We start from the raw sequence: 25,348 nt of genomic DNA, 5'->3' as shown, positions 1-25,348 counted from the left end.
TTTTTGGCTGGGTGCTTCTCTGGTTCTCGTGTCAGGGTAATGCTTGCTTCCAGGAATGACTTGAGGAGTATTGCTTCCCTTTTCATTTCAATAAATAGTTTGAAGAATAGTAGCATTAGATTTTCTGTAAATTTCTTGTAGAATTCATTGGTGACTCTATCACAGCCTGAGCTTTTCTTTTTTGGTTGTTTTTTTCTTTTAATTACTTCTTGAATTTCATTGACTGATATTGGGTTATTTAGAATTTTTATATGTTCTTGATTTAGCTTTGGGGATTCATATATATCTGGAAATCCCTCATTTCTCTCTGTGTCTTCCATCTTATTGGATTATAGGTTCTCAAAGAGGGTATTCATGATCTTCTGGATTTATGCAAGGTCCATGTGATTTTACCCTTGTGAATTTTCCATTTGTTGATTCTTTTTTTGTGTAGTGATTTATTTGTACATTCCTAATTGCATTGATTTGGGTATTTTCTTCCTTTTCTCCTAAGTTTGGCTAAAGGTTCGTATATTTTTTTTCAACTTTTGAAGAACCTACTCTTTGATTTATTGATTCTTTGTGGTGTTTTCTTAATCTCCATTGCATTAATTTCTGCTCTGATCTTTATAATTTTCTCCATTGTACATGCTTTGGGTTTCACTTCCTCTTTTTCTAGAAGCTAGAGGTTCAATATTAGTTTATTTATTTGAACTCACTCTGCTGTTCTGACATGGTAATTAACTGCTGTAAATTTCCCTCATAAGACTGCTTTCTTTGTGTTCCATTATGCCAAACTGATGTTATTTAATTGTAGAAACTGTCTAATTTCTTCTTTAATTTCATCTGTGACCTATTGGTTGTTCAGGAGGGTGTTATTTAAGTTCCATGTGTTTATGTAGTTTTTGTGGTTTCTTTTGCAAATTAACTTCCAATTTCATTATACTGTGATCTGATAATATGCATGGGATGATTTGAATTTCTTTGCACTTATTTAACCATGTGCTATGAACCTGTATGTGGAGAAAGGCCTGTGTGCTGCTGAGAAGAATGTGTATTCTGTTGTGGTTGGATGCAACACTCTGTAGATATCTACTAAGTCCATTTGTACAAAGGTTTGGTTCAGCTCTGATATTTCTTTGTTGATTTTTTTTGTCTAGTGATCTGTTTGTGACAGTGGGGTATTGAGGTCCTCCATTACAGTTGTGTTAGTGCTTATCTGAGTTTTCATATTCATTAGTGTTTGTTTTATATAGTTACTTAAGTTACTTACATAGTTTTTTTTTGTTGTTGTTTGTTTGTTTTTTGTTTTTCTCCGGTACCGGGAACTGAACTCACGACCTTGCGCTTGCCAGGCAGGCGCTTTTGCTGCTGAGCTAAATCCCCAGCCCCTACTTACGTAGTTTTATGTTGTTACTTTATGTAGTTACTTTCGTAGTATGCTAGTATTTGGTCCAGGTATTTTTAGAATTATTATCTCTTTCTCTTGGATTGTTCCCTTAACAGGTATGCAGTGACATTCTTCGTCTCTTCTGATCTGTTTTGGCTTGAAATCTACCTTGTCTGCAAATAGAATAGCTATCTCCACCTTGTCAAGTTTCCTGTTCCATGGAGTGTTATTTTCAATCCTTTTACATTCAGTCTATGAATTTGAGTTGAGAAATCTGCTATGATTCTGATGGGTTTTCCTATATATTGGGGCTGGGGATTTAGCTCAGCGGCAAAAGCGCCTGCCTGGCAAGCGCAAGGTCGTGAGTTCTGTTCCCGGTACCGGAGAAAAACCGCCCCCCAAAAAACATTTGTGGCCTATATAGATGATTTGTTTCTGCTAACAGCTTTTAGTATTCTGTTCTTATGTTGAATTTCTGGAATCTTGACTATTATATACCTTGGTGTAGTTTTTTTTCTGATCAATACTATGTGGAGTTTACCTGCCTCACTTATGTGTATCTCCAATTCTTTTTCCATTCTTGGATAATTTTCTGTTATTACTTCTTTGAACAGCTTTTTTATGCCCTTTGTGCAATCTTCAGATTCTTCATTGATTCCTATTAATTTTATGTTATTCTCCTTTGCATTCTCTAGCAGCTATTGGATTAATTTTTTTGTGTTCTCTTGCTGTTTTTAAGAGGTCTTTCATTTGATGATCACCAAGCACAAGCCTGTCTTGTAGATCTGGTATTCTATGTTCACATTAGTTGAATCAGCTGAATATACTTTCAATAGAATTTTTAATCTCTTGGATTTCCATTCAAGTCTGTTTTATGGAATTTAGTTCTTTCTGTTTATTATTCATGGTTTCCATTTCTTTTCTATGTTCCTCTGTGGTTTTTTTTTTTATCTGTGTCTACTCTAGATTCACTAGTCATTTACTTGATTACCATTTACTTCATTTACCATTACTTGTGGTCATTATCTCTTTAGTTATCTCTGTTTTGTTTTTGTTAAGAGACTTACTGATCTGTTTTGTTACTTTGCCTGCTATCATTTTGGAAAATTCAGCTGAGTGGCTTTTAATTTCTCCTACCTCATTGCCCTCTTGTGTTTCCTTAGGTGAGTTGTGGATTATAGGTTGCATCTTGCCACCATGTTTTCTCATTTTCTTTTTCTTTCTTTCTTTTGTTCTTTTGTTTTCTGCACTGAGACTTCTAAATTGCTTATGGTGGGTAGATTTATTACTACTACCAAGAAAGACCTCTTTAGGAAATGTCTACTTTTCAGAGATATCTTCTGGGCATAGCTGGCTTTTGGCCTTTGAGTCTGTCCCAGGATCCTGCCTAGAGCTTTAATGTCATTCTTAATTTAATCCATGATTTTGCTTTCTTTCCTGTCCCCTCCCTACATATAATTTTTTTCATATCATGGGAAATGGGATGTCACCTCTAAAAGTAATGCTTCTCAGACTTTCAACCAATATACCCCTATATAGTAATTACTTATATTCCCAAGTGAGGAACTTCTGTAGTTAGCTGACCACACATGGATTTGAATTTTACTTTTTACTTTTCATGTATGAGTATTTAATTTGCTGTTAAAATGAAAGTTTGTATTTCTTTTCATTGAGTGGATTGATATTCCAGGAAGGGGTTGCTTATTTGTTTTCAGGCCTTGTGTACTCCCTGGTGCATTGACACATGCCTCTGGGAATATCTCCACTCTGGTTTAAGAACTGCCTCTTTGCAGGATACAACTGCATGTAGAGGTATATTCTTGTCTAAAGCATTCAGAATTTCTGAGAAAGTCTCTGTAAATTATGTGACATGTTATTTCTACTGTAGCATTTTTTATAAACTTGTATTCTTTGATAAGGTTTGCCTGAGGGAGACTTACCTTTAGATACTACTAGTGTTGGCAGTTTCTCCTTTTTGTTTTCTTCCCAGGGGCCATCGGGTTTTACTTTTCTCCCAAATGACCCAGATGTTGGATATTCTTCAAGACTATATGGATTACAGAGGTGACTCTCCTACATTACCTGAACCTTTTTTAGATTTAATCGTCAGATGAGTCCCTGAAGAGTAATATGAGGTGTGAAACTGTTACAGAGGAAAGCAGTACAACAACATTACTCAGAATCAAAAGAAAATTAAAAAGTAAAGATTGTGGAGAGTGCTGTGTAAAGTAGGGATTGACAGTGAGGTAGAGATGCATAAGCAGAAATAAATATCCACATTACTATCAGTTATGTGATTTAAAATTGTGGACATTGGTGCAAATGTTTCAGAAATGCTGTTTTTGAAAATGAATGATAAACAGTTTCAGTGACAGAAACTTTCATGTGTTGCAACACTGCTCAACATTTGAGAACTTATTCAGCATTAGTAAAAAAATGAATATTAAAATTATAGAAGTTCCACAAATCAATGAGGCAGAAAGTTAAGATTAGCTATTTCCATACAGGTTATAGGGATGTAGAGAATGTAGGACTCTGTTTAATATATAATAAAATTTATGTAGGATAAGGTGGAAAAGCTGTAACATTGGAAGAGCTTGAACCCAGTGGTAAAGTATGGCTCTAAATCTTACAATTTAAAAAATTGGCCCAAAGTAGATCTCTCAGATCCACTTGCTGGCCCCCAGGTACTACAGTGCACCTAGTCTAGCAGATACCTGCGGCAATGCCGTAGTGGCAGTTGAGGAAACCCCAAGGCGCAAACATGGCCTGCATTCATATCTCCCCTTTCTGGTATGGTACCTGGTGATAAGTGGGGAATGCTAGAGCTTCATTGAAAGAAAGTCACATGCTGGGCCTTTGAACAGCTCCCTCACTTGATCTCATGTGCTTGTCTTACTGTTTGCCTCAGTAAGAACTTGTCTTAGCAAGTGCAAACCGCCATAGAATATGAACATTCAAGGTTGCTGGGGAATAGTCAGAACTGAGTATTAACTCCATAAGTGCCAAAAGACTTCAACTGCATGTATTTAAAAAACACAGAGTAATACGTTATGGTGTGTTGTTTTATAAAATGACGAATTGTCTTCCTAAATTTAGATTTTTTCACATGAGACTTACGTACATAAGAGCATGCCTATATATGGACAGAGACAAAATTTGCATTTTTTTTTTTTTTGAGACAGGGTCTTGCTATATAGTTCAGGCTGACCTTGACCTCACTTGTGTAGCCCAGGCTGGCCTCAAGCTCACGGTAATTGTCCTGCCTCAGCCTTCTGAGTGCTGAAGTTACAGACCACCATGCCTGGCCTAGATCTGGTTTTGGACTGATTTTTTATTTCCCAGAGCCCTTGAAAAGATTTAAGATTTCTCTGTGTTTTGTTTTGTTTTGTTTTGTTTCTGTATATGTAAAGGCTACAGCTACGAGCGTGTGGATGGTTCTGTGAGAGGAGAAGAGAGACACTTGGCCATTAAGAACTTTGGACAGCAGCCCATTTTTATTTTTCTCCTGAGTACCAGAGCAGGTAGGCCATATAGGTATTGGGTAAAAGGTATAGAGTGGTTTCACATCCCAGCCATTAGTGCCGTTTCCTATGATGATGTAAAAGGTGAGTTATTACCGAGAAGTATAAAGAAGAAGGGACCTGAGGTCACTAACATGATTTATCAAGGTATTGAACTTCTAGCATGGTGCTCTTTTCTGTCCAACATATCCAAACTATGATCACATCAGACAATTGAGACTGAAACCTGGAATTGTTGGAAAGTACTTCTGATCTGCTTTACCCCATGATCCATGGAATGTCCAGAAAGATTTCTGTAATTTTGTGGAAAGTTTTGTTTACATTTAATGGAAGCAGCTCTTTCCCACAAATATGAAAATAAGGTAACCTCTTTGCTAGTTGCTCTTTCTCTAGAAGAACAATGTGACAAAAGCTTAACAACATCTAGTTGTTTAAAATGTGATTGTAATGCAACTACCAGCTATTCAAATTATTTGTGACCTTGTCTACATGCAATTTAAATAATAAATATTTAATATGATAAATATGTTGCTTTACCTGCTAAGAGTACCTTCTGTACTATAGCATGATTTGAAATCAGTTTGTGGAGGTGAACTTTTTCTTATATCCTGGATCAAGCAGACTTTAAATTAGTTTTAATCTCATAATCTTAGTTCCGTTACCTGATTTTTTGTAGACCTACATGGGGATGGAGTAGATGCCAGGACACAAAAGAGGCGTGTCCTCTACTAAAAAGACGTCAGTCATATTTAGAAAGAGTTTATTAAGTACTACAAAGCATATAAAAGAAATATTAGGTAAAATCCGTGGGATCTGTCTTAGCAGTGTGTGTCTTATGTCTGTGGTAAAGTAGACTGGAATCAGATGCATTTGACCTAACTCTCCCAATGCCGTGGGCTGCGCCCCACAGCCATTAATTCATGTGATTAGTTATGTCAGGGGTAATCTTAGGAAAAACTAGAAAGAACAGGTCCAGTTGTGCTTTAAAAATTTTCGTCATATTCAGAGAACAGCATTATGTTTGAAATATCTAAAATTAGAATAAAAGTGATCTCTACTTTTTAGTTAATCTTATTTTAGAACACCAAGTAGATAATTAGGAGCTAAAGTAGACCCAGACATTAGCCTTTTCTAAATGCTATCATGTTTGCAAACACATTTTTCTGGAGTTTTGAAGCATTTTCAATTTATTTAGCAGGTTTCCCTCCAGCTTTCAAATATTTCTGATTGAGTCATTTTGCCACCAGGTGGCAGTGATAGCTGGTGAATATGTTGCAGACAACTGAATGTAGCATATTTATAAAAATACCACTCTTAGTGAACAAGAGCTAGACTCGCACAATAGTAGATCAAGAAGATAATTTTTATGGAATACATTTTTAAATGAAATAGTGCCTAAGGGGTATTAGAGTAGTGTATAAAAAACACAGGGTCTAGAGCCGAGTGCTGTGGTACTCATCTGTAGTCCTAGCTACTTGGGAGGCTGAGGTAGGAGAGTTGCTTGAACGTGTAAGTTAAGGCGAGCCTGCAGCATAGCAAGACCCTCATCTCAAAAACAAATAAACAAAACCACAGATTCTGGAGCTAGATCATATAGAACTGAATCATGGCTCTTTTATCTTCTGGCTGCACAATTTCAAAAAGTCGTTTAATTTTTCTGTGTTTCCATTTTAACATCTAAAAATGGAGATAATAATAGAAAGGATTATAGTGTTCTGATGTGGGTAAAAAAAGTTGATATATTAAAGTGCTTACAATAATGCGTGGCAAATAGTAAACAGCATAAATGTAACTGTCATATGAGATATACAATATTTAGCATCTCTTGGTAATCAGTCATTATTATTTCTTTGTTCCAACATTAATTTTATATGAAGACTTTAATTAGACTGTTTCTGCCTGACTTGCCTTGAGATCCAGTTATGAGTCAGTAGTCCCTCTGAGATGTAGTCCTTCATTCCAGCTTTTAAAACAAACCCTTTCAGGCTTGCTTGTTTCAGCAGTGAGCTCCAGCGACCCTGGCAAGACTGAGTCTGTTTTGTACTAGTTTTCACATTAATCAAAGAGAAGGCTGTAATTTGTTTCATGATTCTCTTAATTCCTGAAACTCAAGATACCTGTTCAGCCCTTTTCTTGTAAGAAGAAAGATCAGAAAAGTGTTGCATGGAATGTTCTTGTCTTGAATTGGTTTTGTTGCCTTGCCTTTGATTAATGTGGTAGGAAGTACAGGAAGACTGGCTGAAGTTTTCTCCAATCAGAGGGAGGGAGTTTTCCACTCTGCTTAGGGTTGTATTATCCCTTCTTCTCATTAACCTGTCTTAAGGATCTTCTTAGTTGTAGCTTACAAGTGTGGCTAAGTGCTGTTCGCTTAGTAATGCCTACAGTAGCCCTCTCTCATATGTAGAGCTGTTTTCTGAAAGAACATGGGTCTTTTTTTACAGACTATTCTAAGCAAAATACAGTCAATATTTTTAAACAGAAGACAGTCATCATGGCGCTAAATTAAGCATCTTCTTTTGTCACATACCCCGCTCCCCTCATTTTTTGGTATTTGTTATTTTAAATTTTTCTTATTTGCAGTAGTAATGATTACATTTCTTGTAGAGAGTTAGTACATGTATATGACATATCTTAATTCCTCTTTTTCCTTTCTTTTCCCTTCCCTTCCCTCCCTCCTCATTCCACTATCTCTTGATCCCTCTCCTTCCTTTTTTTTGTACATGTTTGTAGTACATAGGGTTTATATTCCTCTTGGAAGTTGGGATATGTACACAGTGCATCCCAATTCTTTTTGTCATTCTCTCCCTTTACCCTCTCTCCATCTCTTTATTCCCCTTCCCTTTTGAGAAAGTTCTTCCTACTTCCTATTATCTATGTTTTATTTGCTCTTTATTTATACTCCGGTTTTCTCATATGAGAAAAGCCATGTGATATTTAAGCTTGTGTGTCTGATTTATTTCACTTCACATTATGGCCTCAAGGTGCATCCATTTCCCTATAAATGGCTCAAGTTTATCTTTATGGCAGAGTATTACACTATTGCTGTTGAAATTTATAATTAAATTTTCCCAAGTCAGACAATGTGAAGTCAAGTAGCTCTTTTGATCACTGTGAGGCTCTGGAATTGGGGATGGGCATGTCATTTTGAAGGATGAAGCCAGTTGATTTGACTGATTGGTTTTAATCAGCATGACGCAGTGTATATCTTTTTTTTCAAGTTCCTCATCTGTGTGCTGCTCACTACTCCTTTTTGCATTATTTCAGGTGGAGTTGGCATGAACTTGACAGCAGCAGATACTGTTATTTTTATTGACAGTGATTTTAATCCTCAGAATGACTTGCAGGCTGTTGCCAGGGCTCATCGAATTGGCCAGAACAAGTGAGTGAGTTAAGCATTGGTGCTTTTGTGCTTCCTTGACTTGTTTGGTTCTGTGCTGGGGAGGAAGGGGAACATTGTGGGACTGGTGACGGTGTCAGACTGGGAGTCAAAAGACTCCTGGATTTTAGCTCAGCTTTCCTGCTGACTCTTAGCATCATGGTGGGTGGGATCACATTATCAGTCCATACTAACTTTGTTGAAAAGAGCAAAGTTAAAGTTGTGAAAGGATTAGAAGGAACCTTTTTAAAAATTCATTTCTCAAATTAGGGACTAAGTTAAAAAATGAGGTTAAGGGATTGTGGATAGGCTAAAAGATAGTTGTTACCTTTTGTCCTGAGGTAATGTATGTGTGCCAGAGGTTTCCTTGGCCACAGTTAAGGAACCCCGTAGGTGGTCACCTCAGCTGGCAGTGGATATAGAGTGAAGAGGAGGGTTTTGAGCCACCTAGTATGGATTTATATCCAAGCGTCAGCACTCACTGGCTGTATGACTGTGAGCACATACTCTAACCTCATGGACCTACTCAGTTTTTGCTGTTCAAAAAATGAAGCTATCACTAGTTACCTTAGAATTTGATGCCAGATCTGTCTAACAAATGCTCAAGTCCAAATGAGGCATTCTTTTTAATTCTACCCTGAATATGGTATTTAGTTTTGCATCCTATTAAGTATATTTACTGGAATGCTTTCCCCCAGCTTATAGACTTTTATAGCATACTGCTCTTTTTTGATGTATGTACAGGTCTGTTAAAGTTATTCGGCTGATTGGCCGAGACACTGTGGAAGAAATAGTCTACAGGAAGGCAGCCTCCAAGCTGCAGCTCACCAGCATCATCATAGAAGGTGGCCACTTTACTCTAGGAGCCCAGAAGCCTTCAGGTGATGCTGACCTCCAGGTAGAGTATGCTGTTATTCTCTTTAGAATGGTCATGAATTACAGTTAGTGCCCTCTGTAGGTGAGTACATAAGTGAAAGACAGCAGCATTAACCACCCACCATCCTCAGCTATACATTTGTTTTCTGGCTAACTCATACCTGCCATAGTACCTAGTATGTGAAAATTGCCTTAGGAGGTGAAAATGAGTAAGAAATAAAGTGGTAGAATACAAAATGAGGAGGATGGGTGTTGAGCCATCAAACTTGGACTTGAATTGAAACCTCATCATTCATTGGCTGTGTGGCTCTGAGCAGACTTGGATCTACTCTCTTTTTGGTGTTTTAAAAATAAGGATGTCACTCTTGCTTCAGAGGGTTGTTAAGAGAATTAAGTTGAAAAAAAAAGAAAAAGAGAACTGAACATAATCAATAATGATTAAATCCTTACGTTCTTCTTAATCCCCAACCCTTTGATCAGTGATTTCCAAATCTCATTTCATACTCAGCGGGGGATGAATAAGATGAAGAACTCGAAATCATGCAATAGAAAAATAAATAAAAGATTTAATTTGCTTGAAGAAGGGAAAATTACATATGAGTCAAGTGCTAGTGTTAAAGATTCTAGAGAGAACTCCTTTTATTTTTTTGTACCAGAAATTGAACTCAGGACCTCGTGCTTGCTAGGCAGGTGCTGTGCCACTGAGCTATATCCCTGGCCCAAGAACACCCTTTTAGAAGAAACCTTATTAGACTTATTCTATACCACCCCTGGAGTTAAAATTAGAACCTGTATGTTATAATGTATCCCGGGTCCTTTTGAGGTGTTGGATACAAAGAGACCAACTCCAGGGATTCTAGGAAGACCCAGGCTTGAATTGAGATAAATGTCTGATAAGAGTAGTAGCAGAGGGAAAGTCTGGTGTGAGAAACTTTGCAGAGAAGAAATGACAGGAGTTGTCCTGAGGTGGGCAGCTAGGGAGATAGAAAATTCAAAGATAGCTGAAAGGCTTTAAACCTGCATGACAAGGAGAATAAAAGTTAGGAAGATAGATGATACGTCAGAGTTAGAGAGAGATGAAGATGGTGTAGACTTTAGTCAATGGGGTTTGTAGAAAAAACACAATATAAACATAAACTGTTGTTAAAGAAAGACAAGAGAAAAGATTTCATTTGGAAAAGTTTGCATGAAAAACCAGGCTTTAGAAGGAATAGCTTACTAAGAAATACAACAGGTAGGGGAAAAACTTATACAATATTGCAAGCAAAGTGACCAAGTTTATAGATAGTCCAAGCATGAATTTAAAAAGTAGCAGTCTCCTTACACCTATTTTCGTCTTTACATGTCAGTATTGCAGGCAGGGATCTCAACAGTTAAAAAAAAATTATTAGTATATGTTTGAAGTACATAGTGATCACATTCATCATGGAGGATTTGTACATGTACATAACACATCTTAATTCTATTTTTTGGTCTCCTTCCCCTTCTCTGCCTTCAACCCTTCTTCCATTCCCAATTTACAAAAGTTCTATTGCCATTATTTTCCTCTCAATTCTTTTTTGTTAGGGAGTCCAGAACTTACAGGAAAGGCTGAGGTTTCATTTATTTGGCCAGTAATACTAAAAGAATAACCCTGGGTCTCTGTCTGTTGGTTTTGTTTATCTTAGGGATGACTGTGCATGTCTTCCCCACTGCTGTTCTATGTTTTTTGTTGTTAACTCTAGTTTATGCATGCTCTGTAATGGTGGCAAAGCAGGCTGTGCACTTTGTTTTCATCCCATCGAAGTGTAAGATGAAAGCTTGAGAGAGAGACGGAGGGGAACACTTTAGAGACCCCTAAGTGTAGTTCCCCACAGGACCTGGAAGATGAGTTTATACTGAGTGTAGTGCAGGGGCTGATAGCCCCAAAGGCCCGCTTTCTTGGAGTTAGAAGATGACAGGTCTCCATATGGTGCTTGAACTCTTGTCTGTGAGGGAGCTTGGGGTTTAGTCTGGGGATTGCCTGTGTCATGGACTGCTGCCCTTCACTGTGAGGCTTGCAGATATAGTTCCCTGCCATTGGCGAATACTTGAGGGAGCATAGACTAGTGGCAGCTTGACAGGGCCTCTGTGAGTCTTCCTTCCTGGCACGGGGTTGTTGGAAAGTTGCATTCTGCTTCTACTGTCTGTATTCTCTTCCCCATCCAGACTGTGAGTTACTTGTAGTTGCTAAAAACGTAGGTGCTAATCCAGAGCCCTCATCTCAAAAGAAAGCAAGAGATTTTTTTTTAGTAAAAAGAATTTAATAGTAAATAAGAATGTAGTTTTGGCACGATAACTCTTAAGCCATAAGTAGTTGTAAAGTCATGAAATGGAAGCAGGTTCATCCTGCAAGAAGACTACAATAGAAACAGGAAGAGCGATGTAGATGTAAAATATTTATTGGATGATTACTGTGTGCTAATTACTATCTGACATGCTTCTTTCCAGTTGTCTCAGTGAATAAAAATAACAAAATGGGTAGGCACTGCCTTTATGCCCATCTTAACAAATTTACCCAAGGTCGTTCAGATTTAGGATGATTCTAAGCCTTCTGTAACCTCCATCAATATGCCCTTAATTTCTGCAACAGAGATAGTTCAGAGATAGTTCCTACCCAGTGGAGCCTTTCCTTTCTAAGAGGTCTGCAGTGGGAGTGTTAGGAAAGTAGCTACCAGGGTCTCTGGCTTCTCTTGTTGCTTCTGAGAATGTCTTTGAAAGGGAATTGATGAGTGCTACAGAAAATGCATGAAACCAATGTTACTCTTACCAAAAAAAAGGGAAGGCTTGCAAATTTTTTTTATTGCGGAGAATCGTCAAAGTCAACAGTTGTAATCATCATTTGTCACCTCTCTGCCCACCCATCATCCAACTGTGAAACATCCTGGCTGGAGTCATCTGTCACAGGAGGGAAGAAAGGCTGACTGTTCATGAGAGAAGGAAAGTGCCTATGTTGTTTAGCTACTTAGCAAACTGCTGATAGCCCAGTGTTTGTTTTTAGGAGAACTAATCACATTCTTTTGTTTTGTCCGTTCAAGTTGAGTGAGATACTTAAATTTGGCTTGGATAAACTGCTGTCCTCTGAGGAGAGCACCGTGGATGAAATCAACCTGGAGTCCATCCTGGGAGAAACCAAAGAAGGCCAGTGGGTCTCTGATGCTTTGCCTGCAGCAGGAGAAGGGAGCGAAGAGCAAGAGGAAGGAAGTGAGTTAGTGGTTAAGACAGAGCAAATGACACAAATACCCTAAGCTAGGATGTGGAAGGCTCTGGGTCCTGGTCTCAGGGACATCTTTTCCTTACCCAGTCCTATTGGCATCTGGAGCGTATTCTTTAAGACTTATTTGGTCTAAGAGCTCATACTAGGCTAACTGTAAATGTACCTGCTTTTTTCCTGGTAGCTGAACTTTGAACTCAATATATTAATGCTTATGGTCATAACAGTATCCAGGACTAAATTTGTCTTTCCTCCCCTGGTTGTATCTTCTCCTTTATTTATTAGTAAAGCCAGCTGTTCTTAACTATTTAACAGTTACTGCACGAACTCAGGCAGCACATTTGTTTATGTACCAACTATCTGAAGTGTCAGGCAGGTGTCATTTCAACCATTTGATTCTTGTTTATATGAGATACACTTGTACATATGTTTATTTGTTTTATATTAACTATTTCTTGCATACTTTTTTACTTAGAGCGTGATTTTCACTTTTGGTATTCTAGTAAAATCTAATATTAATAAGTTCTGGTTATTTTATTTCACTTAGTAGTTTCAGATAAGGGAAAAAATAGATGTATGTGGTCATATTTTTAAGTTATATTTGATTACCTTAAATATCAAAGTACACCCATTACTGCATTCATCTAGATCAATTTCAGCTTATTCATGTAACATTTACTAGAATAAGGTAAAATTGTAGTATTTTCAGAAAAATTATATCTCTCAGTCAATCCAACTGCCTAAATACATATATGTGTGTGTGTGTGTATGTATATATTTTTTTCTTTTCTTTTTTTTTTTTCCAGACAGTCCAACTGCCCAAAAAATTCCTCAGATAGAATTAAATTTGGAATGGCATCTTTGATGAATGGGCCTGGGTTCTGTCTCTGTAGTGGATGGTTTCTCCTGGCAGGATGTGGAGAAATAACCAGACCTGTGGGATCTAACCTCCTATTGCCTATACAGTGAAGACAGGGAGGAAGATAGAAAACAACACAGATGAATATGAAACACTAGTAATTAAAGCCTCAATCAAAATTAAATAAAAAATGAGGTTATTTTATCTTGACAGGGTTTTTAAAAACCGTTGATATCATAAGAAGTTCATGCAGTATGAAGCTACATATGTTGATCATATTTGACACTTCTCAGCTCTCTCTTTTTTTCCCCACTTGTTGATTGAGTGCCTCGTTGAAAGCCCCCTGCTGATTTAATTAGCAAATGCCAATTAGAATTACAGCTGGTTAGATTTAGGTACAAGTGTGAAGCAATTGATCTCTTGAGAATGAAAATGTTTTGCTTTCATGCTCTCTAGGGAAAACATACTTATACCTGATTGCATAATGCTGTGAAAATACATTCTTTGGTAATATGTGCTATAAAATACACTTCACTTCAGAATCACTGTCTTCCCTCTCTGTGGTTGCTGGTCTTGGCTGGTTATCATTTGATTCAAGATCTTGGCAGATCACCAGCCTCATTGAGTCTTTGTGTCCTTATCTGTAAAATGGTGTTCTTAGTGTCCACTTTACTCTCTTACACAGTTGTAGAAATCAAGCATGAGAATAGAAGTGAATGTGCTCTGATGGCAAAAAGAACTGTTCAGGATTACGTTACTGTCCTTACTGTTATCACCGTGCTCATTGTTTGCCATCCGTTCTTTCTACTTTTCTATAGATGATAATCTGTGTATTGAGAAGAATATGGCCTTCTTCATTTATTAGCATGAGAATTAAGGAGTCTCTTAACCCCTGTGTGAGCTTCAGTTTCTCTTTTCAAAAGTGGAGTTAGTTATGTCAGGACTAGGGTGAGGATCTTGGAGATCTTTTAAGACCTTTTAAGATCTATAGAGATTGTGAGTCCAAGAAATTATTTTTGTGATTCTTCATTTTCTCATAGACTTGCTACTTACTCCTTTCAGTATTATAGAAAAGGAGGGAAAGAGTTGAGTGTTAAAAGTGTTTGAAATTTTAAAATATTAGACTGTATTAGGTTTTATTTTTGAAAGTCAGTGAGATTGGCGCTGAGGAGCAGTTCTGGAATGAACAGCACTGTAATTTAAGACTCACCAGAGTGGAAGGACCCTGCAGAGATTCGTGGATCATCTGGGTGGAACAAAAAGGGTTTTATTTCGGTTTTTTTCAGCTCTGGAGATTAAACCGAGGGGACTTCTACCAATGAACTATATCTGAAGCCCTTTTTTATTTTGAGACTAGGTCTCACTCAGTTTCCAAGGCTGCCTTTGATCTTCCTGCCTCAGCCTCCTGAGTAGCTGGGATTATAGGCATGTGCCACTATGCCTGGCTTCAAATGGATTTTAAGCCATGCTTTGTCCTCTGAAAAGTGAATGTGTAAATTTTCATGCAGAAGCCGAGCCCATCAGTGTTAGTGTGATGGGAAATGCAATACCTTTGTCACAGGCTTGTCTTGGCCTATTTAGAATATGGTCTATTCTTTTATTTACCCTAATTATTACTTGGAACAGCATTAATCTAGCTTTTAGTGTGTGACAGTTCACCCTTTGTGTTTTACATTTTTAGAAAACCACATGTACTTATTTGAAGGTAAAGACTATTCTAAAGAGCCCACTAAGGAAGACAGAAGATTGTTTGAACAGCTAGTGAATCTGCAGAAAACCCTTTTGGAAAAAGCAAGTCAAGAGGGCCGGTCACTCCGAAATAAAGGCAGTGTGAGAACTGATAATTTATTTAAAAACATAAGTATTTCCAAACTGTCATCCTAAGAGAATAAAAAAGGATGCTGGAATAATTTTGTTCTTTTAGGATGATTTGTTAAGAAATAAATATGTGTTTGTTGAAATGTAATCAGTTAACTAAGCTGTAGTATAAAAATTATAAAAAACTGGCATAAGAAACATTAAAAAGGTGAGGATATTATATGATTAATGCTGATAAAAGTAGCCACCCCTAAAGGGATTACTGTATTACACCAAAATACTACCTTGTGCTGTTGATAGCCATGACCCTATGTCATTAAGAGAGGACGGCAGTCATAAACGATATATGTAATTTTTACAAGGTTTGGTGCTTAATGTGTGCCCACTAAATGTTAACTACCATTAAGATAATCATGATGTTGGAATGTTCTGTTTTAGAGGGGTTTATGAAATACATTTGTTGAAAGATTTGCATTAAAATTGGTTAAATTTAAAACGGCATCCTACAGGGTATATTTTCAATCAAGAAAAGAAAGCTAGTGTTCTGAGTTTCCTTATTCATAATGAAATGAATCAAAATGACTACCAGTCCCCATCAGTGCTCTTGCTGAGTGCAGAGCACAGTGGCTGCCATGCCAATGAGATGTGCAGTATGCACAGTAAATTACAGTATCTTGCCGCCAGTTCCTACCTAGTAGGTGACATGCAGGACAGCATGGAAACACTGTTTTTGTGAAACACTAAGCATGTTGCATCTGTATGGAATGTGCATTAGCAATGAACGAAACTCATGGAGAAGCAGGCAACTCTTGACCTTCCTGGCTGTAAGTCTTGTTCTGCCTGCAGGTTCTTATCCCAGGCCTTGGGGAAGGCTGTAGCAAAAGGAAGCGGATTCTGAGCCCTGGAGAACTGGAGGACAGACAAAAGAAAAGACAAGAAGCAGCAGCCAAAAGAAAGAGATTGATAGAGGAGAAGAAGAGAGAGAAGGAAGAGGCTGAGCATAAGAAAAAGTATGTCTGTTATTAACCAAGCAGAGGGTCACAGTTGCTGAAGATGTCACAACTATATAATGAAAGCACAGCTGCATATCAGTTTAAGAACAAAAAATCTTTCCTGAAGCTGGTAGTTTCTGGTAACAGAATACTTCTTAAAAGATTTTACTTTAACATTTAGTTTACTTTAGTGAAAAACCCTAAGTGCCTAAGGCAGAGAAGATTCATTCTATTGAAACAAGAAATTTTGAATATTTTATTATAGCTGTCTGACAAGGAGTCATTTATTTCAGCAGTCCCTTTGAGTCATACTCTTGAAAACAGGGACATTTGGTGGGTGCTCATTATTGAAGTATAGTCAGGAGGCAGTTAAGCTAATCAGGGAGACTTGTTTATTTACAAATTAAGCACAAAACTTGAATCAGGATGAGCGTCTAATTGCATTTCCACTTGGCAGTTATTTGTGAATAGCAGTGCAAAAATGTGTTCCAGGGGGAGGTTGATTTCTTTTTCTCTCCGGCCCATTGAAGGATGGCCTGGTGGGAGTCCAACAATTACCAGTCTTTCTGCCTGCCCTCCGAAGAGAGTGAGCCAGAGGACCTTGAGGCTGGGGAAGAAGAGAGTGCTGCTGAGCTGGATTATGAGGACCAAGATTCAACCTGCATCAAGTATGTCAGCGGTGATGTCACCCACCCACAGGCCGGGGAGGAGGATGCTTTCATCGTGCACTGCGTAGGTATGAGAAGTGATGTGAGACTGGGAGAGTGCCTCAGTCTTTATGGTGCTGAGAAATGTGGAGGGTGGGACAGAATTATGCCCTAAGTGTCACGGTCTGTTGCTGTGGTCCAAGGAGTATGAATTTTAGAAGGAGATAAGGATTTAATTTGTGGGTCTTTCATTTACTTGGTTGAGTTACCCATCCTCTCTGAGCTTCAGCTTCTTTATCCACGATGGGGTAATACCTGCCTCATCCTCTACACAAAGATTTTAAGGTGAAATGAGATCATGTTTAGAAGACAAATGCATCCTTTGAGAAAAAGCAAAACTCTCAAGTGTGTGCCCCTTTATGACATTTGCACTTTTTACTTCCTCTGCCTGGAATGTTCTTTCCCCAAGTAAGAAAATCAAGAATTCTTCTCTCAGTATCTTCTCAGAGAGATCTTCCCTCATTACTTCGTATAAAACGGTCTCCATCCTCACCTGTTATTCTCTGTCCTTTCTACCCTATTTTCCTTTGTCATGTATATCACCACCTGACATATTAACATACTTATTTGTCATCTGGACTGTCTCGTTCATTAGAAAATAAGTTGCATGGAACCTGTTATTTGTTGGCTCATCCCCTGTTTTAGTCCATTGCTCTAAACAGTGTTTAGAACAATGCTTGACATCTGATACCTATGAACAAATACCTGAAGTGTGAATGAGTATAAACTCATCTATGTTAGCAGATACTAGCCAGCTATGTTAGTACCAGCATGAATAAGGCATTTAACTTTTCCTTTTCCTCACCTGTAAAATGGGAGTTGGATGCTAAGGAGTCGCTGGAGCTCTTTCACTGTAGGTCCCATCTATTCTCCATTCTTCCTCAGTCATTTCCCTAGAGTTACAAACATACCAGAGTCTAGATGCTTTCCTATTACAGTGATCTGTTATCTCCCAGAAAACCTAAACATTTAGGCCGTCCAACTAGAATATTGGAAAAAAAATTTTTTCCCTTCGAAAAGTTACTCCTCTACAAGCCTATTCTGTATGTTTGTGTTTTTCTACTTGTGGGCTGGAATTTGCTTTCTATGGATGAGAATTTTCTTTCTTCTGTCAGATGATTCTGGTCGCTGGGGCAGAGGTGGTTTATTCACAGCTCTGGAAACACGATCAGCTGAACCAAGAAAAATATATGAGCTGGCTGGAAAAATGAAAGGTAAGAAGCAAAGGAGAAGGAAGGATCAGGGATGGAGTAAGACAGGAAAGGACACTTAAAATGATATCATGTGCATTATAAAACACTGGGTAAGGAGTCAGAAGAGCTGATTAGAGTCTGAATTCTGTCATTCGTGAACTCGTTGCGTGACTTTGAGCGAGCAGTACCTTACCATTTCTGCCCTGTCTTCTCAACTGTAATGTGTAAATAATACTTGTCCGCCTGTTTCACAGGACGTAGGATAATGAATGGGTAAGTATTGTGAAAAATGTCAATCACTGCAAATATCTTAAAATGTTAAATAAAGATTATTTCATTATCCATCTCATTGCATCTTCTTAAGGGATTATCTCTTTAAAAAGTCAGAATCCTTGGGAGAGAAATTTGATACACTATTAGTAGCTCCAATTAGGGGCTGAACAGAGGAAGACACATTATAAGGCTCATGCAGCCTGGGGTAGAATGCTTCCTGGACACAGATGTAAAGTTGTTTGGGGCTAGGGCAACTTTGAAGGCTGAACAGTATAGTATTGTCCTTTGGCACAGAGAAGGGGAAAGGGCATTTCCTGTTACATGCAGAAATCACAACCTGGCAAGAGGAGTAAAATTTATCATTGTGGTTATTTCCTGGAGGAGTTGAGCATTTAAAAGACCTTGTCCAATAGAGAAAGGTCCTCCAGATTTCTTAGGGATTTGTTTTTCCTAATTCTTCTGCCCAGTTCTCTAAAGTGGAAAGAGATACAAGGACACAGAGAGGAAACTTTTTCCAGTAAAATAGATTTCTGAAAGAAAGGCTAATGCATGTTGAAATAGTCAACCCAGATCTAGATAATGACTTGATAGCTGGAGAAATGGAGAACCTAGGAAAGGTCAGAGTCAGATATACAGACTGAGGAGTCTTTTTGGAGTTCTTATTTAAAGCTATGAGGGAGAAAGAAAAGTAAAAATAAATAATGAGGGAGAAATGAGAGGACACAGAACAGAACATGGAAACATCTCTGTCTCAGAGTTGATGTAAGAAGAGGAGAGAGATAGGAGTATCAGGAAAATAAGAAAACCTTGAGGAATTAGTTCTTGGAAGTAAAGATTGAGTAGCCCTTATCCAAAATGTCTGGGACCAAAAGTAGTATTTCAGATAATCAAGTGATTTTATTCTTGAATATTTGCATATATAAACATTTTAGGGATAGGATCCAAGTCTAAACACAAAATTTATATAGACCATACAAACATAGCATAAATTATTATTATATTATATTATTATATTATATTATATTATACAGTATTTTTAGTGCACCTGTTTTGATGGCACCCCATGCCTCAGGTCAGGTGTAGAATTTTCCACTTGTAGCATCAGGTCACGGTTCAAAACTTTAGAGTTCAGGAGCATTTTGGATGTCAAAATACTGGATTGGGAATACTCAGCCTCTACAAGGGAAGAGAAGATACCAAGAAGGCAAAATGGTTGGCAGTGTCAGACTGATATCGTCCCCACTAAAGTGACGGTGAGAATTGGGAAAAGGCCGCAGGATTTGACCCTAGTTTAGTCACGTGACCTTGGAGTACTTTGAGAGTACTGGTTGCACAGACTTAAGGCGTCAGTGGTCAGTAGGAAATGGAGTTGGAAGTGTGGACTCTTTATGAAGAAAGATTGAAATAGGGTACAGCAGAGCAGATAGAATTGGGCTGGAACTTGTCAGGGAAGTCTTCATGGTAGTGGAGAGAGTTATCTTGGGTCTGGAAAGATGGGCTGAATTTGAGTAAGTACAGAGAAATGGCAAGAGGATTCCTGATAGCTGCGTTCTTTTGGTATCCCCGTACCATCTCCTGTTCCCAGTATATGGGTATTGAAGACCCAGTTCATGTACATGAGTCAGGCAGGCTGGGGTACAGGGTTTGGGCCAAGAAAAGACGAGAGTTGGATTTTAAAGGGAGGCTTGGCTGCATCATAGAAGCCCACACATCTTGTTCAGAGAGCCCATTTTAAGCAGGACCATAGCCAGTGGATAATGACTAGTTATGTGGGAAATATGATCAGAAGAATGGCATAACAGGGTCAGTCTTTTCTGACGACTTAAGAGATGGGCGTGTGCAAGATACCTATCATTTCTATTTGAGCAAAAAATTCAAAATAAGTTATGTAAAGCCCAGAACTAAATTCGCACATTTGTCTAGAGCATCCGTTCAATTTGATTTGGATAGGATAGGATAGTGAGTTAGTGACCTTTCCATCTTAGGACAAAATACAAGACATCTGCAGCTTGAAGGAAAGATTTAGTTTGGCTCACTGTTCCTGAAGTTTCCCTCCATAATTGGCTGGTTCCAAGGCAGAACATCATGGCAGAAGGGTTTGGAGGAGGAAGCTGCTCATTCTTGGCGGCCAGAAAGCAGGGAGAGCAAAAAAAACCAGAGGAAAGGTACACCCTTCAAAGGCACACCCCTGAGACCCACCTCCTCAGCGAGGGCCCACCTTCTAAGAGGACGTTCAGCTATGAACTCATCAATGAATTCTTTTTCCCATTAGTACAGATTGAACTCAGAGTATGTGTATTGAGCTACATTCCTAGTGTTTTTATTTTTTGAGGTAGGGTCTTGCTAAGTTACCCAGGTGGGACTTGAACTTGCTATCCTTCTACCTAAGTCTCCCAAGGTGCTGGGATTATATTATCAATGAATTAATCCACTGATGAGTTTAACATTCCCATGTCCCAGTTACCTTCTACAACCTCATCTCTGAACACAAGGCTTTTGGGGGCCATTGTAAATCTAAACCATAGCAGAGAGAAAAATACACAAATAGAAATAGATACAGTAGAATGCTATATTTGAATGACTCAAGACAAGCAAGATTTCCAAAGGAATTTTAAGCTCATAGTACTCCCTTTTTGTCCCCTAAATACTTCCAGCTTTTGCATTCACTTTCCAAAGCCTCCAGGAGCACTTGAATTAGGGGAACATAAAAATTCAAGAGGGAAACAAGTGAATACCTAAGGTGATGACTGAGGTCAGGAGAGCTGGAAAAGTATCAAAGATTCTGAAGGGACCTGGAGGTCAAAACCTAATTGGAGTAGGAAAAGGAAGGCATAAAGAGCATTCACAGTAATCCTCTTTCAGAAGTCCTTAGTGAAGTTAATATTTTCTTTTTTTTTTTATCTTAGACTTGAATTTGGGAGCTGTCCTTTTATTCCCTATTGATGATAAAGAGTCAAGGAACAAAGGGCAAGATTTGGTAAGTAAAAACAAAACAAGAAAACTTTTTTTACTGGCATTTAAGTTCGGTTCCTATCAATGTCCCTTGAAACCCCTCCCTTCCTCACTGGTGTCCTTAGTATTGTGGTAGTTTACTAGGGCTGCCATATCAGAGAACCCCTGACTGGGAAGCTTAAATTATGGAAAGATATTTTTGATACCATTCTGGAGGCTGCAAAGTTTGAGGTGAGAGTGCCAGGAAGTTTAGTTTCTTGTGAAGCCTCTCTTGCTGGCTTGCAGATCTGCACACTGTCTTTCCTTTGTACAGATCTGTGGTGTCATTCTGTGTCTAAAGTTCCTCTCAAAAGATATGAATCAGATTATATTCAGTCTTACTGTAGCAGCCTCATTTTAATTGAGTAATCTCTATAAAGACCTTTTGAAAATGTAGTCACATTCTGGGATACTAGGAATTAGAACTACAGGATGTGAATATGAGGGTGACATAATTCATCCCGTTATCAAGTGGGGCCCCATACTCCATTTCACTCCCCTGTGGAACACTGTCCTCTACTTACTCCTTCCATCTCCTGTCCTAGGCAACAAGCCCCTCCAGGTACAGTGACTCTTATTCTACCTTGATCCTTAGTGTCCCATGTAGTACTGACTCAGAGATGCTCAACACTAAGTCAGTAAGATGCTCAGTGAACACAGAGTTCGTAAGAAAGCATGACTGGAAACTCTGGGCAGTTCATCATTTATTACATGAAAATTTCTGTGAAAGATTATGTTTCTAGCCAACCATATATAGAGGAGTAGAACCAACCCACACTTCCTCTGCTTATATCAAACTCGTCCTGTTTCATCTTAAGTATCTTTCTTGTTTGTCATTTAGTGTCCTGGGAGTTTTCTTTCTAAAGCCTGAATTCACATTTGAATTTTGGGCCACATCTTACTGATGTAGAAAAGAAGAAATTTAGGCCAAAAGAGGTTCATTTTCTTGAGGCTGGTGATCTGTGTGACTTATAACAAAGCAGTTCCTGTTTGGTCGTTCATTCAATAATTTCTAAAATGCTGAAAAAAAACAGAAACACCAGTATCTGTGCAAAAGAATCTCAGAGCTGAGTGATTCAAGAAAGCTCTTTAAAGACTGTAGAACATCATGTCTAGGATGTGACTACAGTTATGTTGGTCCCAGAGGTGCCTTTGTGTCTCTCCAGCTCCACCTGGTTAGGATAGCTGATGTGGGAGATACGGTACTTTGTCCTCACAGGGACTGTTTGTACAGAGATGGAATGACTGTATGTCCTGGAGCTGACTCAAGCATCAGTTAGAGGGCTGGAATACAAGAAACTCTAGAGTCTGTTCCTAAGATTCTGAAAAATTTTTTTCTTTACCCTTGAGAGCATTTAGAAAGTACAGGCCTTGGACTCTAATTTTAATATATGTGTCTCTTTTCTTTCTCATTTTGAGACAAGATGTCACTAAATTACCCAGGCTGAACTTGAATTTGCCATCCAGATTTGTCCTCCTTCAGTACTGGGATTACGGGCATATACCACCATGCCTAGCTGATTTTAACAAATATATCTTAAAAGAGGAAAAACATAAAATAGACCACTTAAGATAGGGCACCAAGTCATACATTTAGTGGGACATTGTTGTTCATGCAGAACATCCAAAGGTGGAGCCAAAGCCTGAATGGCGCACAAACAGCTATGTTCCCTCCAAGGGTGCAGGTCACTTAGTGGACAATGTAGACATCTTGTGTCATGTCATTTTTTTAATGGTTGTTCTTCCTAGTTGGCTTTGATTGTGGCTCAGCACCGTGATCGTGCTAATGTCCTGTCTGGCATTAAGATGGCAGCCCTAGAAGAGGGCCTAAAGAAGATATTTGTAGCAGCAAAGAAAAAAACAGGTAAGTTCTTCTATTTGTGCATAGGAGGAGCCAAATTTCTGCTTCTAGACATGGCATATGACTTCTGAAGAGAGGTAAAAAATGCCAAGACCCTGCTCAATTTGTATGGCAAAGGTAAACACCAGAATTAATGACCACATCATACTGTATTTGTATAGCCTTTTTTCCTTTTTAGGTCACTTTTGTGTCCATTACTTCTGTGGACCATGTCCATCCACTGGACATTTTTATCATAATTTTATAGATGAGGATGTAAAGGACTAGAGATGCAGCAACTTGGTCACGTATGATTGAGAAGTGCTGTTTATTGTATCTCCTGTTAGAGAGTCACAGTCCACCATAGCAGATAGTTCATTGCCAAAACACTTAGTTTTGTTTCCAAACCTAGTATGTTGTAGTGTTTGTTAAATTGCTTGGCTTGTTTGAGAATCTTCGCTTATTTTAGTTATGACTTCACCACCGATCATTATTCTATTTCCATTGTACGTTCTTATTTCCAGGGCTGTGGGTCTTTATGTTCAACAAAATAACTTCTCCCTATTCTAACCTCTTCCCAGGATATTTTGACATTATAATTATATAATCTCAACAGAATAGTCAATAGTTATTTTCTTCTGTATATATTTTATATCCAGTAGTCAATTTAAGATTAGTGAAGACATCATGATCTGTTGTTTTGTTTTTAATAGCAAGTGTTCATCTTCCACGTATTGGGCATGCCACAAAGGGTTTTAACTGGTACGGTACTGAGCGCCTTATTCGGAAGCATTTGGCTGCAAGAGGCATCCCAACTTACATGTATCCTTTTGTAGTCTTAATATTTTGTTTTTAAAACTGAAGAAGGAAAACATGTTATATTTTCTGGTGTCACTGGTTAATCCACAGCCATATTCTTTCCTTTACATTCTTTAGTCTGCCCTTCAATGAGACAGAAATTAAGAAGCATTTTGTAACTTGTGTATATCCATTGTGTACACCCAAGGAGATAAATTCAAGTACTTCTGGATGCCAAGAGAAAGGTTAAGAGATATGAAGTGAATTTGTTAAATAATTGCCATTTGGTAACATAGCTTTTTCTCATTATTTTTCTAAGGGCCCCTCAGATCTGTGGACCAGTGTGTGATTCTATGAACTTTACTATGTTCGCTAAAATAAACAAGTGAACTATTTCATTTTGGAACCTTTTGATATATTCTTTGAGGCAGTGTGAAATTCATTCTGACCATTGTCATAATCTAGCTACGCTAATATGTACTTCTCATGCCCTCCTTGCCGTGTGTTAGCATTGTTAGAACTATTATACTGCATCCAAATTCACTAGAAGAAGCTGAGTTAACCCCTAACTGTAAGACTCATACAAAAAGCCATCTTTTTACATAGATCCCTACTGAAATTAGTTCACTCGGTGATAGTTTTCTACTTAAATCACTATTTTTAAAATTTAGAGAAGTCATGTTCTATGTACTTGCAGAATTCAAATAGAATCAAGAGTTTCAGTACAATAGACTATAGTAGCAGTGATTAATCCTAACAACGTTGGAAATATGATATGGAGAAAAGTAATTAAGGCATAGCCCTTTTAACATGGCTATTTCAATATTTATTAAACTAGGGAACTAGTGGTTTGGGTAAAGTTGAGTTTAAAGTTGAAATATGTTTTCCTTGACCATCCTTACCAGATATTACTTCCCTAGAAGCAAGGCTTCTATTCGTCAGTCACAGTCCTCATCTTCCTCCTCAACACAGCTGATGCCTTAACAGTTGGCCCAATACCAGATCTAGTCTTTAGCAACCAACTACTAAGCTATTTGCTCAGAGTAACTGTCAGAGTACTTGAAAAATGTATTAGGATCTGGTGGATCTCTGAGATGGTCTGTTTTCTGAATTTGAGCTTTAATGTTCTGGGTGTGTTACTCTGATCTGGTACCTGTAATACAGGGATTCATTACTTATTTGGGAAAGCCTCTGGTCTTTAGTTTGCATAAATATCTGCATAAAAATAAATTTTATCTCTCTAATAATTTCATTGCCATTGGACTTCTTCCTCTATCTGTTTTTCTTCCTTACCACCAGACTTTCTTTCCAGAGGAAAGGCTGTCTAGATTAAAGAGATAGGAGAGGTAATAGAACAGGGTGGCTCTGGAAAAAGGAAGCACCTTCAAAAGACAGGACTCAGGGATAGAGGCTGCAAAAGTAAGATTTTTGATCCAGTCAAGTGGAGCTCCTGACCTTCTTTTTGCATTGTCCAGCACCAGCATCCAGAGGAAAACCCAT

The 25,348-nt window shown here is 38.2% G+C and overlaps 1 protein-coding gene across 2 annotated transcripts in view; it reads left to right on the top strand.

Moving 5' to 3' along the window:
* Chd1l (chromodomain helicase DNA binding protein 1-like) overlaps window positions 1-25,095 on the top strand; it is a 56,583-nt gene extending 31,488 nt beyond the window's left edge. For both annotated transcript variants that reach the window (XM_005413466.2, XM_005413468.2), the window contains 13 exons: window positions 3,360-3,433; window positions 4,783-4,893; window positions 8,158-8,272; window positions 9,014-9,167; window positions 12,202-12,367; window positions 14,918-15,066; window positions 15,901-16,064; window positions 16,577-16,782; window positions 17,869-17,967; window positions 21,126-21,196; window positions 22,960-23,074; window positions 23,764-23,872; window positions 24,754-25,095. In XM_005413466.2, coding sequence (XP_005413523.1) covers window positions 3,360-3,433; window positions 4,783-4,893; window positions 8,158-8,272; window positions 9,014-9,167; window positions 12,202-12,367; window positions 14,918-15,066; window positions 15,901-16,064; window positions 16,577-16,782; window positions 17,869-17,967; window positions 21,126-21,196; window positions 22,960-23,074; window positions 23,764-23,872; window positions 24,754-24,832 — 1,612 coding nt within the window. In that variant the 3' untranslated portion in view covers window positions 24,833-25,095. The remainder of the gene's footprint in view (window positions 1-3,359; window positions 3,434-4,782; window positions 4,894-8,157; window positions 8,273-9,013; window positions 9,168-12,201; window positions 12,368-14,917; window positions 15,067-15,900; window positions 16,065-16,576; window positions 16,783-17,868; window positions 17,968-21,125; window positions 21,197-22,959; window positions 23,075-23,763; window positions 23,873-24,753) is intronic.
* The last annotated feature ends 253 nt before the right edge of the window (window positions 25,096-25,348 follow it).

The sequence above is a fragment of the Chinchilla lanigera genome, unplaced genomic scaffold, assembly GCF_000276665.1.
Source record: "Chinchilla lanigera isolate Chin_1 unplaced genomic scaffold, ChiLan1.0 scaffold00167, whole genome shotgun sequence".
NCBI classification, from domain to species: domain Eukaryota; kingdom Metazoa; phylum Chordata; class Mammalia; order Rodentia; family Chinchillidae; genus Chinchilla; species Chinchilla lanigera.
This window is presented reverse-complemented; position numbering and strand designations above follow the sequence as displayed.